This window comes from Artibeus jamaicensis, unplaced genomic scaffold (genome assembly GCF_021234435.1).
Source record: "Artibeus jamaicensis isolate MK-2021 breed Jamaican fruit bat unplaced genomic scaffold, CSHL_Jam_final contig_327, whole genome shotgun sequence".
Classification (NCBI taxonomy): domain Eukaryota; kingdom Metazoa; phylum Chordata; class Mammalia; order Chiroptera; family Phyllostomidae; genus Artibeus; species Artibeus jamaicensis.
In genome coordinates, this window is record NW_026521772.1 from 1736476 (window position 1) to 1748781 (window position 12306).

Consider the following 12306-nt stretch of genomic DNA (forward strand, 5'->3'; position numbering starts at 1 on the left):
GAGACCTGGAGGCCATATGTGGCCTGGCTGTTAATTGTGTGACTCTACCCCTTTCCTCACCCGTGAAAACGTGGGCTGTGCTCGGTCACCCCTAAGGAGTCTCCAGTGACCCCCATGAGTAACAGAGACACTGACTCTCAGCTCTGGGTGCTGGAGACTGGGGAGAAGGTCGGGGAGTGTGGGGGGCAGAAAACAACAGCCCCGAGCTGTGGAGCGAGAGCCTTCAGAGAAGCTGGCCCTCTCCAGCTCTAGCTGAATACGGTTCCAATAAACATATTGCTGAAATGTTTGCTTCCGGGTGTCGTTTCAGACTGCAAGTAGCTAAAGCAGACTCTGCTCCTATATATAGATACTGCGTTTGGTCGCGTTCAGGGCGGCTTTCGTTACTACGGTCCCTGGCCGCCTCCCAGCTGAGCTCGTCCCTCAAGGGATCAGATTTGGGAATCAGAGAGTCAGCGAGGAGCCGTGACCCTATCCAGGGGTCTCTCTCCTTCCCCCCACCCTTTCTTTCCCCCCAGCCTCCCTCCCTTGAATGCTCTATACTGCAGGTGGATGCCAACTGGACCGGCTCCTCCCTGTGTTCAGAGACTCTCAATAGTAATGGTGACAGTGCTAATGGAAACTGACGAGCCCTACTATGGCAGCAAATACAAGCAAAACAGCTCCGATATCCTGCCTTAAAGGAAACACAGTAGAAACTGGGGTGGAATGAAGTGCAGATGATCACAAACAGCTCAGGCTTCAGATGAGAGGACCCAGGACCCTCCATGGGTAGAAGCAAAGGAAGGGGCAAATAAGGGTTGTTTTTTTGGGGGGGGGGTGTCTAAATTTTCCTTGTCAGTTCTCCTGGGGAAGAGATTGCTGGGAATGAGAAGGTGGGTGAAGGAGGAGGAGACGTGGACAGGCAGGGAGAGGGAAGAGGGGTTTACGTACAGAGGCGGTACAGAGCCCTGACAGTCGCATTTTTAGAGCATGTGCGCAACCAACAACAGCGGCCCCTCGAGTGAGTGTCCTTGGCTACAAAGCCCGGCCTCCACCTCATCTGGCCGTGTCCCGCCTCACCTGCCTCTGTGACTTCTTTACGTCGAAGCATCGTGGGTCTAAGCTGCCTCCCTGGTCTCCATATTCCATGTGCCTCCCCACCTCCTTCTCTTCCCCTTCCTCTCCGCCTCGTTCTCCTTCCTCTCTTCCCTGCTTTTCTTTCTTAGTCCTTTCTCCTCCCAGACTTTTCTCTTCTCCCTTGGTCCCCTTCCCCTCCCCCCTCCATTTCCCTCTTTTCAGTCCCTGCCCTCCCCTCCCTCCTTCCCCCTTTCCCCTTCTCTCTCCTCCCTCCCTTCCCCCTCTTGTCCCCTCGCCCCCTTTCTGTCCCCCTCCCCTCTTCCTTCCTCCATTCTCCCACCTCCCCAACCCCTCTCCCCCTCCCGGCTCTTTCCTCCTTCCCCTGCCCTCCCTCTCCCTCTCATCCTTGTTTATCTCTAAGCTCCAATTTCTTGCCTTATAGATTTACCTGCAGAAAAAGACACCGCTCCTCTTGCAAAAACTGTTTCAGAAATCCATATCCTCTCCCTTCATTCCTTGGGCATTTCAGAAATGATATTCCTCCCCCAGCTACCCCCGTCAAAATAAAATAAATTCAGCCAGCTCCTGCTGTGTGTCCTTAAATCCATTCCCTCTGGTCTCGCTGGTCTGAAAGCCTGTACCCTAGAAGGGGCCTCCCGGGTTTGCTGGCAGCCCAGCTCCAGTCTGATCGCCACAGATAGTGCTTGGGAGTGAAAAAGAGGGGGAAAAACCCTCTTGTTGGAGGTTTCAAAACAGATTCTACCAGCTTTCCAGTCTGTGCCCTTGCGGAGTGGCAGGGCTTAGGGGAGAGGGGTAGGGGACTGGGGTGCGAGCGTGTGTCGTAAACAAACAAGCCGCAGACCCAATAGATGCGTGTGAGTGTGTGTTTCCTTCGGCGTGTGGGGTGTTGCTCTCCCTGGCATCCCGAGTGGGTGCTGTATGAGCCTGCCTCCCCTCACACTTTCCCTGGGGTCTGGTGTGTGTGTGTGTGATGGAATTGGGGCGGGGGGATGGCTGTGTTTTTGATCTGGTCCACTGGACAGAGGAGCTGAGTCCAGCCCACCTTTCCGCACATGTCAGACAGATGGGATCATTGTTAAAAGCCTTCAGAGAGCCGTGGCCGAGCGGTGGGTAAGGCAGGGAGGGGAGAGAGAGGAGGGGGACCTCAGAAAGAGGGGGGCACCTTCTAGTGGCTTTGTGTTTTCACACATTGGAACTGACAGGAGCCCTGCTTCTCCGTGGGGGGCATCTTGAGGGTAGGGGGCTGCTGAGGGGTGGGATGGAAAGGAGAGCGAGAGGTGGGGTGTTGGTGGGCAGGGTTATGATGTCACAGCAAAAGTTACAACAGGAGGAAAACACAGAAATGGTTCAACATTTTTTTTTTAACTTTGGACTGCCAAGAGCTGAAGGAGAGTGGTGAGCAAAGGAATGAAGGGGAGAGAGAGAGAAACTAAACTGGAAGCTTGAGTTCTGTGGGGCTTCTTGAAAGCTTATGAATGGATTATTAGCAGCTGGGAGCCAGGAGAGACCTGTAGGGCACGCACGATCATTCCCACAGGAGCAGGGGAGCGAAGCAGGCGGACTGCTGCTTCCTTGCTGTGTTACCCCTCCTTCCTGAAATGAATGGTAGGAATCCTTTTTCTGAGGGTCGTGGGGGTGGCATGGGGGGGAGGAGTTTACCTCTCCTGTTCTTACCTGAGTGTCTTCCCTCCATTTTAAACTAAGCTGCTTCTCCTTTCTTTCTTTCCTGGTTTCTGCTGTCTTGCTCTCTCTCTCCCCGCTGCCTCTCCCTACTCTGCTTTTCTGTCTTCCCCGACATCTCCCCCTACCCCTTTCCAAAGCCCCAGTCTTTATTGAGCTGCTTCAGGAAAACTATAAAGAAGTGAAGGACAGAGTGAGGGGAGCAAAGGGAGACATGGACACGATAAGAGGAATAACAGTAGTGCAGGGTCAACAGATCTGTTTGGTGGTGTCCACATGGCTGTATTGATATCTTCCTGGGGGACTCACTTTGGGTCTCCAGGGGACGCAGCCCAGAGAAACAGGGCATGCCCCTGATGGGGCGTTTGGGGTGCAGCATCCTTAAAGAAATCAGTGATGGGCTGGGGCAGCGGAGTTGGGAAGACCATGAGGAGACCCAAGGCAGAAGAGGCAGTGTTGATCTCACTCCGAACTCTGTGGGCTGTAGATTTTCTGCATGGGCAACAGGAGCAGTGATTGTAGGAGGACAAGTGATTTTCCTTCGTATTCAACGGAGGACCCACTGTCTCTCTCTACCTATTTTGTGCCTACCTGAGGCCAGACACCCTTGCCTGTGTTGAGAATCAGAGCCAGGCTCTGTGTATGTGTGTGCACATGCGAGACTCCTCGAGGTAGCCTGCATTTAGGCAGCATTGTGACAGAGGCAAAAATCGCACCAGTTACTTCCCCGTCCTCGCCATTCACGTCAGATCAATTGAAAAATACTTGCTTGGGTCTAGCTGCTCATTTTTGCGAATTACTTATTCTGAGCATCTCGTTTGTTTATTTGTTCACTCAGCACATGGTGACTGTTAGTAACTGGAGTGAGAAACTTCAGAGGGAGCGATCATCATCTTACAGCAGGATAATTGGGTTTCTTCTTTTTCCAAATGTCCTGTATCCAGTGCGTTTGGGGTGTTTCGTTTTAAACCCCAAGTGATTCAAATAAGAAAAAAAAATATAGGAGGTTTGTGCAAAACAGAAGAAAGAGATGCAAGTAGTCCCTAAAAGGCTGGTGTGGGTTTGCGAGGCAGGGCTGCTCCCGACACACGTGAGCATGTGAGTGTGTGTGTGTGTGTGTGTGTGTGTGTGTGAGAGAGAGAGAGAGAGAGAGAGAGAGAGATGGCGGGGAGGGGACATACAGAGAAGAGGGCTCCAGCACCGTATTGATTGTTTGCTATTGATCGTGCAGGCTGCGGCTGCTGAGAGAGGAAGCCCGAGATGTTTCTTGGGGAAACCGAGAGTGGCATCTGTGCCCTGTGCCTCGGTGAGGTGGAGGGGGGTTGTCAGGAAGAAGGAGGGGACAGGGAGTGGGCGGAGTGATCCACAGAACTTATTAGCTTTGACATCATCGTGGTCTTTAAATGAAACAACCGAGGTGATAATTCCAGGCAGAGAGGAAGGGAGATGGGGAGCGGGAGGGACCAGAGCAAACAGGTCCCCTGAAGTATGTGCTCTTCTTTCCACTCTCTTGTCCATCTTCCCAGGGACCCACAAGTCTCCCAGAAGGTCAAGTCCAGGGCTCACAGACTCATCAGGTTATTAGGGTGTCAGACCAGTAGCCCAAAGGAGCACTTGACAGAGACCTGCCACATCCTGACCGGTCGGAAGGGGATTTAAAAACAAAATCAAAACCTGCAACACTCCACCACCCCAAGCCTGGAGCTGAGAGGAGCTCTCCGACCTGCAAGGCAGACCGGAGGCTGGATGGACACTGGCTGAGGACACACCTGCGGAGTGACAGTTAAGTGCCCTCTTGGGTCTTTGTGCTCCCCAGTGCAGTTTGCCCTTTTCCGTTAGCATCAGACTCTGTGCCTCTGCACACACGTCCTTCTGGGCATTTGTTGGAAGGTGACTGTAATTTAGGTGAAGGACTAGGAAGAGGAGTTGGCTCCTGGGAGGGACCAAAGTGAGAATCAGAGGAGAAGGGTCTTTTTGGTGATTTCAGGTCGTGAGGGCTACGTGTTTGTGAGCGAGCGTGCGTCTGAGAGGCTTTGGCTTCTGTCCACGTGTCCCTCCTCTAGAATCAGCAAGGGGAGGGGCTATTGAAAAGGGGGGTAAATAAGGAGAAACCTGAGCTCTCTGGAGGAAATTCAAAGGAACCCAGGGAAAGGAACTTCACTCTGCGAGGACGGAGCTGGAGCAGGGAGGGAGGTGAAGGGAGAGGTGAGGGTGCACACCGGGTGGGGTGTGGGGACCGCGTGGCTGGCCCCCGGAGCAGGTAGCCAGGAGAGGTACTCTTTCGGGGCTGCCCGAAAAAGTTTGGTCTGTGAACAAAACAGTTTCCCCGGTGACCGTGAGTCCACGGCTGGCCAGCTCTTTCTCCAACCCGCCCTCCATCATCCCGGTGTGGTACCCAGAAGTTCACTTCTGGTTCTGTGTGAAGAGCCGGGGGAAGCATGATGTGCTTAAAGATCCTGGGACTAAGCCTGGTGGTCCTGGCTGGGTGGGCGCTCAGCCCGGCCAGCTCCACGCCGGGCTGGCCACACAAGCGGTCCCTGGCTCAGAGGGGACGCCTGAATGAGGTGCCGTCGGAAGGAGAGCGCTGCTTGCTGGGGACCAAGGTCCGAAGACCCAGAGCTTCTCCCCAGCATCACCTGTTTGGGGTCTACCCCAGCAGTCCTGGCAGCTCTCTGAGGCCCTATCCTGTGGGAGATCCGGGTGCCCACTACACAGGACGCAGGTTGCCCACCACCCAGGAGATGGCTGTGAGCAGGGTTGGCCCAGCCCCGACCTCGAGAGCAGCCGTGAGGAGTGAGGCTGAGCAGCCAGCTGCCCTGCAGGTAGGGGACGGTCCCGTCCGGCAGCCGGAGCTGCTGGGAGACGATGATGCTCATCCTCATGGTCAAGGACCCAAGGAATCTCTAGGTGAGGCTGGGACTCGGGGACGCTCAGCCACGGCTGCCACCATGACCGCCGCCTTCACACGCCAGAGGGCACCCAAACCAGAGACCCAAAGGCAGGGTCTGGCCAAGGCCAGGCGACGTCGCCAGGTGGCGAGAGGGCAGGCAGAGGGCCTGCGCGAAGACCTCGGCGTCTCTCCCCAGCATTTCCAGCCTCGGCCTACGCCTCCCCGGAAAAATGGGGTCAGAACAAGTCCTTTGGAGGACAGTGTCCAGAGTGGCAAAGGGGGCCCCCACCGGGAAGCAGACACCTCGAATGCCCACGGAGGGGGCCTGCCCGTCTTGTACTTCTCGGGGAGGCGGGAGAGGCTGCTGCTGCGTCCGGAAGTGCTGGCCGAGATTCCCCGGGAGGCGTTCACAGTGGAAGCCTGGGTGAAGCCGGAGGGAGGTCAGAGCAACCCAGCCATCATCGCAGGTAATACCCCTCTCCTGGGCTTCCCGTGCTCCCCGGGGTAGGACTGGCGTCATTTTTGATGGGGTCAGACCATGGGGTTGCAGAGGGGGAAGGGATGGATGGAACAGGAAAACCAGGAAGGGCTGGCCAGCAAGAGGGGGTGAGAGCCTTTCTGCACCAGCCCAGCGGGGCTCCCAGCCTCACTGTGATAGGGATACAGTGATGACTGTGTGACCACAGAGTGTCTGTCCCTTGTATCAGTCTGTGGTCCTGCTCACTGTGTGGGTGCTTCGGAGACCTCCAGCCCACTCTCTCACTCCTCTTTAAAGGGGAAGACCTCTGGTTCTTTGTCACTGGGGATGAGGTTCACACACCATTTCTTGTAGTCCAGTAGGAGAGACCCAGGCAGCTTGAAAGCCCCGTGAGAGCCCAAGAACCTGGGCGGTGAGTCGCACCTGGGCTGGGCCAGGCCGGGCAGCCAGAGCACCAGACGGCCAGTTGCTCAGCCACCGCGTCTGGATAAGTGCCCTGTCTCTGAACTTAGCAGATAGCTCCTACCTGGTCCAGGTCCTGGGGTCCCCTCCTAGTCACATGTGAGCCTAGGGCCATCAGGGTCCCCTGGAAAGCATGGGCACTCACGAGCCAGGAGCCTGGTTGCTAGCCCTGGCCATCGTGAGAGCAGCCTGGGAAGGCACCCTGTGTAACGCCACGGTGTCTGGCGGAAGCAGCCTCTGGGGGCATCACCCACACCTGTTTCCACTGCACTCAGATCTCGGTTTTCCCGGGCAGTCACCCAGCAGGTCTCGGGAGAGGGTGGGGTTAGAGAGAACCATCTCCCCTGTTTTACTGAGGGGACTGTTTCAAATACGGGGTGGGGGTGATGCCTGACACTTCATCATTCTGTGTCATTCCTTTGCGCCCCCCCCCCCCACAGTGACAGAACCTTGCCCGAGGCTAGGCACATGTAGAACCACTTTAAGCTTATTTGTCTGGATCGTCCATAACACCTGTGGGTGTCTCCAGTCCCAGTACGTGGAGACGGAAACCGGAGCAGCGCAGAGCCTGCCCGGGGCCCCTGGGCAGGGAGCGCCGTGGCCGTGGCCAGGGAGCACTTGACGGCTGTGCAGACAAAAAATGTCTCAGGTCGCTGCACGCCTGCAAATAAGCTTCAGACTAGAGGGCAAAGTCTAGAAGGGGAAGCCTCTTCAGTGGAGAGTTGCAGCAACACCCCCGCTGGACACAGTCTCCCCCTCTCTGGCTGTGATTTCTCCTTTGGAAGCTTGGATTCCCAGACGCTGAGCACTGGAGAGTTTTGTGGCTTTGCTGCACTTTATTTTGGGGTGGGAGAGGGTACAGGGTGGGGGGAGAGGGTGCGAGGTGGGGCTGTCATGTAGGTGGGGGTAGAGATGGAGGCAAAGGAAGCCCTTGTTCTGGGGCCAAGTGGAAGAAATAACGAGATGATTATCTGACCAGGCTTGGCAGTGCCGCTGCTTTTCCCAGATGACACCTCCGTGCCCAAATGCTGGGGGGCAGTCTCGCCCGGGTCCGAGGCTCTGTTCACCCCTCCCCTCACAGTAGCAACGCCGGGCCCTGGGATCAGTTCCCTGGCTTTGAGGGAGGCGTTAGGGAACTATCCAACAAGAGTACACGGAGGAGGCTCGCAGACACTCTTGCTCTGGGTTGTTAAACCTCAGACCTGGGGAGGCAGACTCCTGAGTGTGGGTCCTGGCCCCTGTCCTGACCCTTCAGTGTCCTCCTGTCTCCTCACGATTGGTTCCACTTATGGTGCTCCTTGCGACATCTCCCCCATCCCCAGCCCCCCTCCTGTGACCACCTGTCTGTCCCCACCAGTTGCCCCCCCGCGTCACTGCCGCACACACACTCAGATCCTTCTCCAAAACGCCCATCTGAACCCTCTTAACCTCCCGAAGCATGTAAAATCGGGCAGGAAATCTTTTGCGGGCAGTCTAGCTTCTGGGGTTTCTTGTTCTTCAAATCAAGGTGGCCTCTCTGGTGTCCTGGCATTTCCCCTGGAGTCTGCACCAGGAAGGTCGGGGGGTGAGGGTACCTAGGGCTGTCTCCTCTCCAGCTTCCACCCTGTGTCTCCCTTCAGCCTTGAGCACATCAGAAAATGTTCAGGAAAGGTTTAGGGTAAAAGTCTGGGAAAATGGGGGAAAGGAACAGGCCCTCGTTCTTCAGGATTCTAGCAGCCACACTCCCGGGGGCTCAGGCATCCCTGAGAATAGCTCCTATGCCTCAGGACCCATGGTGGAGAACCCTGCCGGAGCCAAGGTCAAAGGCAGCCCCTCTGAGGAAGACAGGTCTCTGATTTGCACTTATTTACTCCACTTAAGAGAACGGTGAAATTTCCTCTCTTGCCCTCTCCCTGGCCTATTAGCAGGTCGAGGCCTGTTCTTGGGGTGACTGCACCGGCACCCCATCCGGCCCCAGGGGCAGGGTGGCAGCTACTGGGTCATGTTCCTGAGATGACTGACCCCCCTCCCCCCAGTGTTGGATGGCAGCTAGTAGGTTCTGTTCCTGGGACTGAAAGTGTATTCAGACACTGCGCGGCTGCACCGTGGCTGGCCTGGGTGCTGCAGGACTTGGCTCCCACACCCTTTCCCAACAGTCCCCAAAACTCAGCCTCCACAACCCTAACTTAGGTCTGGTGCCCTGGCTCTCCGTCTACCCACCAGGGGCATTTTCTCATCATCAAAGACGTCTTTGTCAGAGGCACCGGCCAAAGTGGAGAGGGACCCCTGAGGTGTGGGGCATCGGGGAATACTTCCCACACAGGGCACTAGGTGGCAGTGTTGCTGCACGCACAGGAGAGCTGGCCAGCCTCTGGAAGCCACGTAGTGGGGAAAGTTCTGGTTTCCTGGAGGGCTGTCTCCGCCCTGGCCTCTGGGCTGTGTTTAATCATCCCCTCCCAGAGGGTGGCTGGTAGGCATCCCTCAGGGTGGGCTTCATCCAAATCTTTTGCAGGGCCTACGTGAAGGGGCCACACTGGCATTTTGGGGGTTGTGACTAACTTTGACTTTGAACAACTAGTAAGATACGTGCATGTCAGATCACTATGTTATATGCCTGAAGTTAATATAATCCTGTATGTCAACTATACTTAAATTGAAAAGAGCTTCATTTTCCAGAATGAAAATTAGGAAAAAATAACATCAACTACGGTTACCTCCCTACTCTCTCCGCAAATGAGGAAGTTGCATTCTAGAACGGATTGCCAGAGGGCCACCCTTTAATGTCAAGGACAGTGTGAGCCCCACTGATGTGAGGGCCTCTGTGGCCCTCTGAGGGTAGTGATGCTGCAAATGAGACCTCATGAAGCTGCTCCTCTCCTACAGCTTGGAAGCAGGGCAGTGAGGTCTAGGCAGCTGCAGCTGAGGGGTGGGTGCCCCCTGGGGGTAGCCTGAGGTCGGGGAGCCCGTTAGGACGGACCACTGGAACTCAGCAGTGGACAAAAGCCAAATTCCACGCTGTTCCAGGGTGAAAACTCCTGCACCCAACCCTGAAACCATCCTGTTCTTCTCCCCCCCTCTCAACTTCCTTTCTTCTCCCTCACCCCCAGCATACACAGAAAAAACCCTTTTAATAGGTTTCTCCTCACCCATAATTGATTTCAAATGTTCCCTGAACTTGCCCAGCCGGGCAGCCACCTGCAGCGCCAGCCTGCAGGAGGCTGAGTCCGTGAGTCCCTGGCAGGACTGCAGCCCTGGCCCAGGTTTCTCCATCCAGCAAATATTTGTGGGGGACCTTGCCATGCAGAGCGCCATGGGGAGCACTCAGGTGTCTAAGAATCGGTCCTGACTCAAAGATGAGTCTTCCCCTGTGAGAGTCCAAGTTTCAGAGTGTCTCCCGGTGCAGAACCCAGGAGCTGGGTGGAGCTGGAGTGGGACCCCATCTCTGACGCTCATCGGCGCCAGGGCCTTTGGCATCCAGTGCACTGCTCTGAGTCCTGGTTTCCTCACCAAAAAAAATAAGACAGTGTCTTGCAGCGTATTAGGATGTCCGAACCAGTCATGTAGGTCAGTCCCCAGTAACCCACTTGTCTTTGCTTCTGACTCACCTCTAATTGCTACCTAGGTGGGATGCTCACTTTAACTCCTTAGAACGTCAGCTTGCTCGCCTGTCAAGGGCGAGTGGTGGCAGACAGGATCTTCTTACACGGTGGTCTCAAGGTGCTTGAGACCACGGTAGAATCGGAGGCCTGGAGGAATGCTTGTCTTGTAAACTCACTTGTTCTTTGTAGCCTGGGCGGTATTCATTTGAATACACTGGACAGAGGTACCGAAGTTCGTATAAGGTTACAAACCCTTCTGAGATTGCAATGAAAGCTAAATCCCTCCTCAGGAAAACGTGCAGGTTCGTGTCGTCGACGTTACTTTGAAGGTTCTCTGGGTTTCCTGGCGGCCAGAGTCTGCTGACGTCAGGTTGGAAGCCTCTTGTTTAGGACATATTGGTAGCTTTTTGTCGTCGTTTGGAATGACACCTGTGTAATGAGCCGGCAACCCCTTTTCCCAGTACGGCAGCTCTGTACCGAGGGGAGGAGTTTTGATCATGTGGAGGGTGGAGCTTCACAGAAGACAGATTCGCAGACACAGACGTGTCAACATGGGTATAAAGAGGATTTTGAGGGAGGGCCACAGGTGCTGTCTCCCCCTTTATCCAGTAGGACTCAATGGGAGCCCAGAGCTCCTCCGAGACAAGTTCCCCTGCCACCCCACCACGCTCCACATGTCCCAGCTGCCTGTTCCCTCGTTGCGCCCCTGCTCAGAGTCAGAGCGGGTGCCCTGGGGCCCGGACGTGCATCGGGGGATGAGCACCCCCCCCCCCATGGAGCTGGAGAATCATGGGGCCCCGGGGTGGGTTCCGTTCACCTGCCTCGACTAGGATGAGATCTGTGAGTTCGCTTGTGTGCGCAAGGTGAGTGAGCAAGGCCCTCCAGAAGAGAGCAGTATCTGCTGGTACAAGTAAAGCAATTATCCCCCTGCCCCTCGGTTGGCGGTCTGGGGCTGGCCCCCTCATGCACGTAGCCCTTCCGGGTCTCCTTCCCGAAAGGGCGCTCCCGCCCTTCACGGCCTCTGAAGCCTGTCCCGTGTGGTTTTCTGGCGCACGTCGCTTCCTGCCTTATTGGTGCTGTGCATCTCATTTCTGTGCGTATAAGTCCCCCAGGAGCCAAGCGCATGCCTGGTTCTCGTTGGTTATCCCAGAAGACTTCGAGCAGGTTAGAGTCTCAGTTGTGCTTACTGGGCAGAAAAGTAGAACTTTAGATCACTGGGTATCCACTCAGAATGAGGAGCCGCCTGAAACTCGAGGCTCTTTGTGGAGACCTGGGGCAGCGGCTCCAGATTCTGCTTTCGCTGCCCACGCAGGTGGCTCAGGGGCTTCCGAGGGGAGCTGCCGGGCACAGGGCTCCCCCTCCGCCTTCAGCAGGAGCAGCTCCTGTCTCATCTGTCTCAGGCGAAGAAGGGGTTTGGTACTTTCGGAAAGCGTAATTCCCACGACTCTGGAGCAGAGCTGGGTGGATGATGACCTCAGGGCCGCATCTGGTCCAAAGCTGAAGACCGGTTTGGAAAGTGAAGTTTTACTGAAAGGCAGCCACACCATGGGCTCTCTGTGGCTCCTTCCGTGCCACGTGGCTGGGTGGAATCGCGGCAGCAGAGGCCGCGGCGCCTGCACAGCCCACAGGGCTGACCGCCTGGCCCGGTGTAGGGAAGGTTTGCCCCCTGTGCTCTAGAACACGGCCTCTCCCCGTAAATGTGCACAGAGACCACCGGAGGCTCATAAAATGTGGTGGCTGCCTTGGGACTCTGCCTCGCAGTCTTCCGTCCACGGGGCTTCACTGACCGAGAACGCACATGTGCCTTGGTGTGGCAGGGACACAGGCACCCCGTCTCTGAGAGACTCAGGGCTCTCAAGACTCCAGCTTGAAGACTCTCAAGACCTTGCTGAACATTCCTCAGACTGCATGGCTTTCACCTGAACTTGCTTCCCGCTCCCCTTCCTCTGAGGCCAGGCTTACACCATGGCCTGATGGCTCTCCCAGCCTTTTGTGCCCCCCTGCTCACCCCCATGCAACACTGAGCACTCCCCGCACCTGAGCTTCCGAGTGCTCAGCCATTGCTGTCTCTGGCCCGCGTGGTTTAAGGCCTAGGGTCTGACTCACGGGGTGGGATCCGGGACACGAGGCCTCCAGGT

The 12306-nt window shown here is 56.1% G+C and overlaps 1 protein-coding gene across 1 annotated transcript in view; it reads left to right on the forward strand.

The window, feature by feature from the left end:
* Positions 1-5122: 5122 nt before the first annotated feature.
* Positions 5123-12306, forward strand: part of PAPPA2 (pappalysin 2) — a 186007-nt gene continuing 178823 nt past the window's right edge. The window contains exon 1 of the mRNA XM_053663686.1: positions 5123-6117. Coding sequence (XP_053519661.1) covers positions 5199-6117 — 919 coding nt within the window. The 5' untranslated portion in view covers positions 5123-5198. The remainder of the gene's footprint in view (positions 6118-12306) is intronic.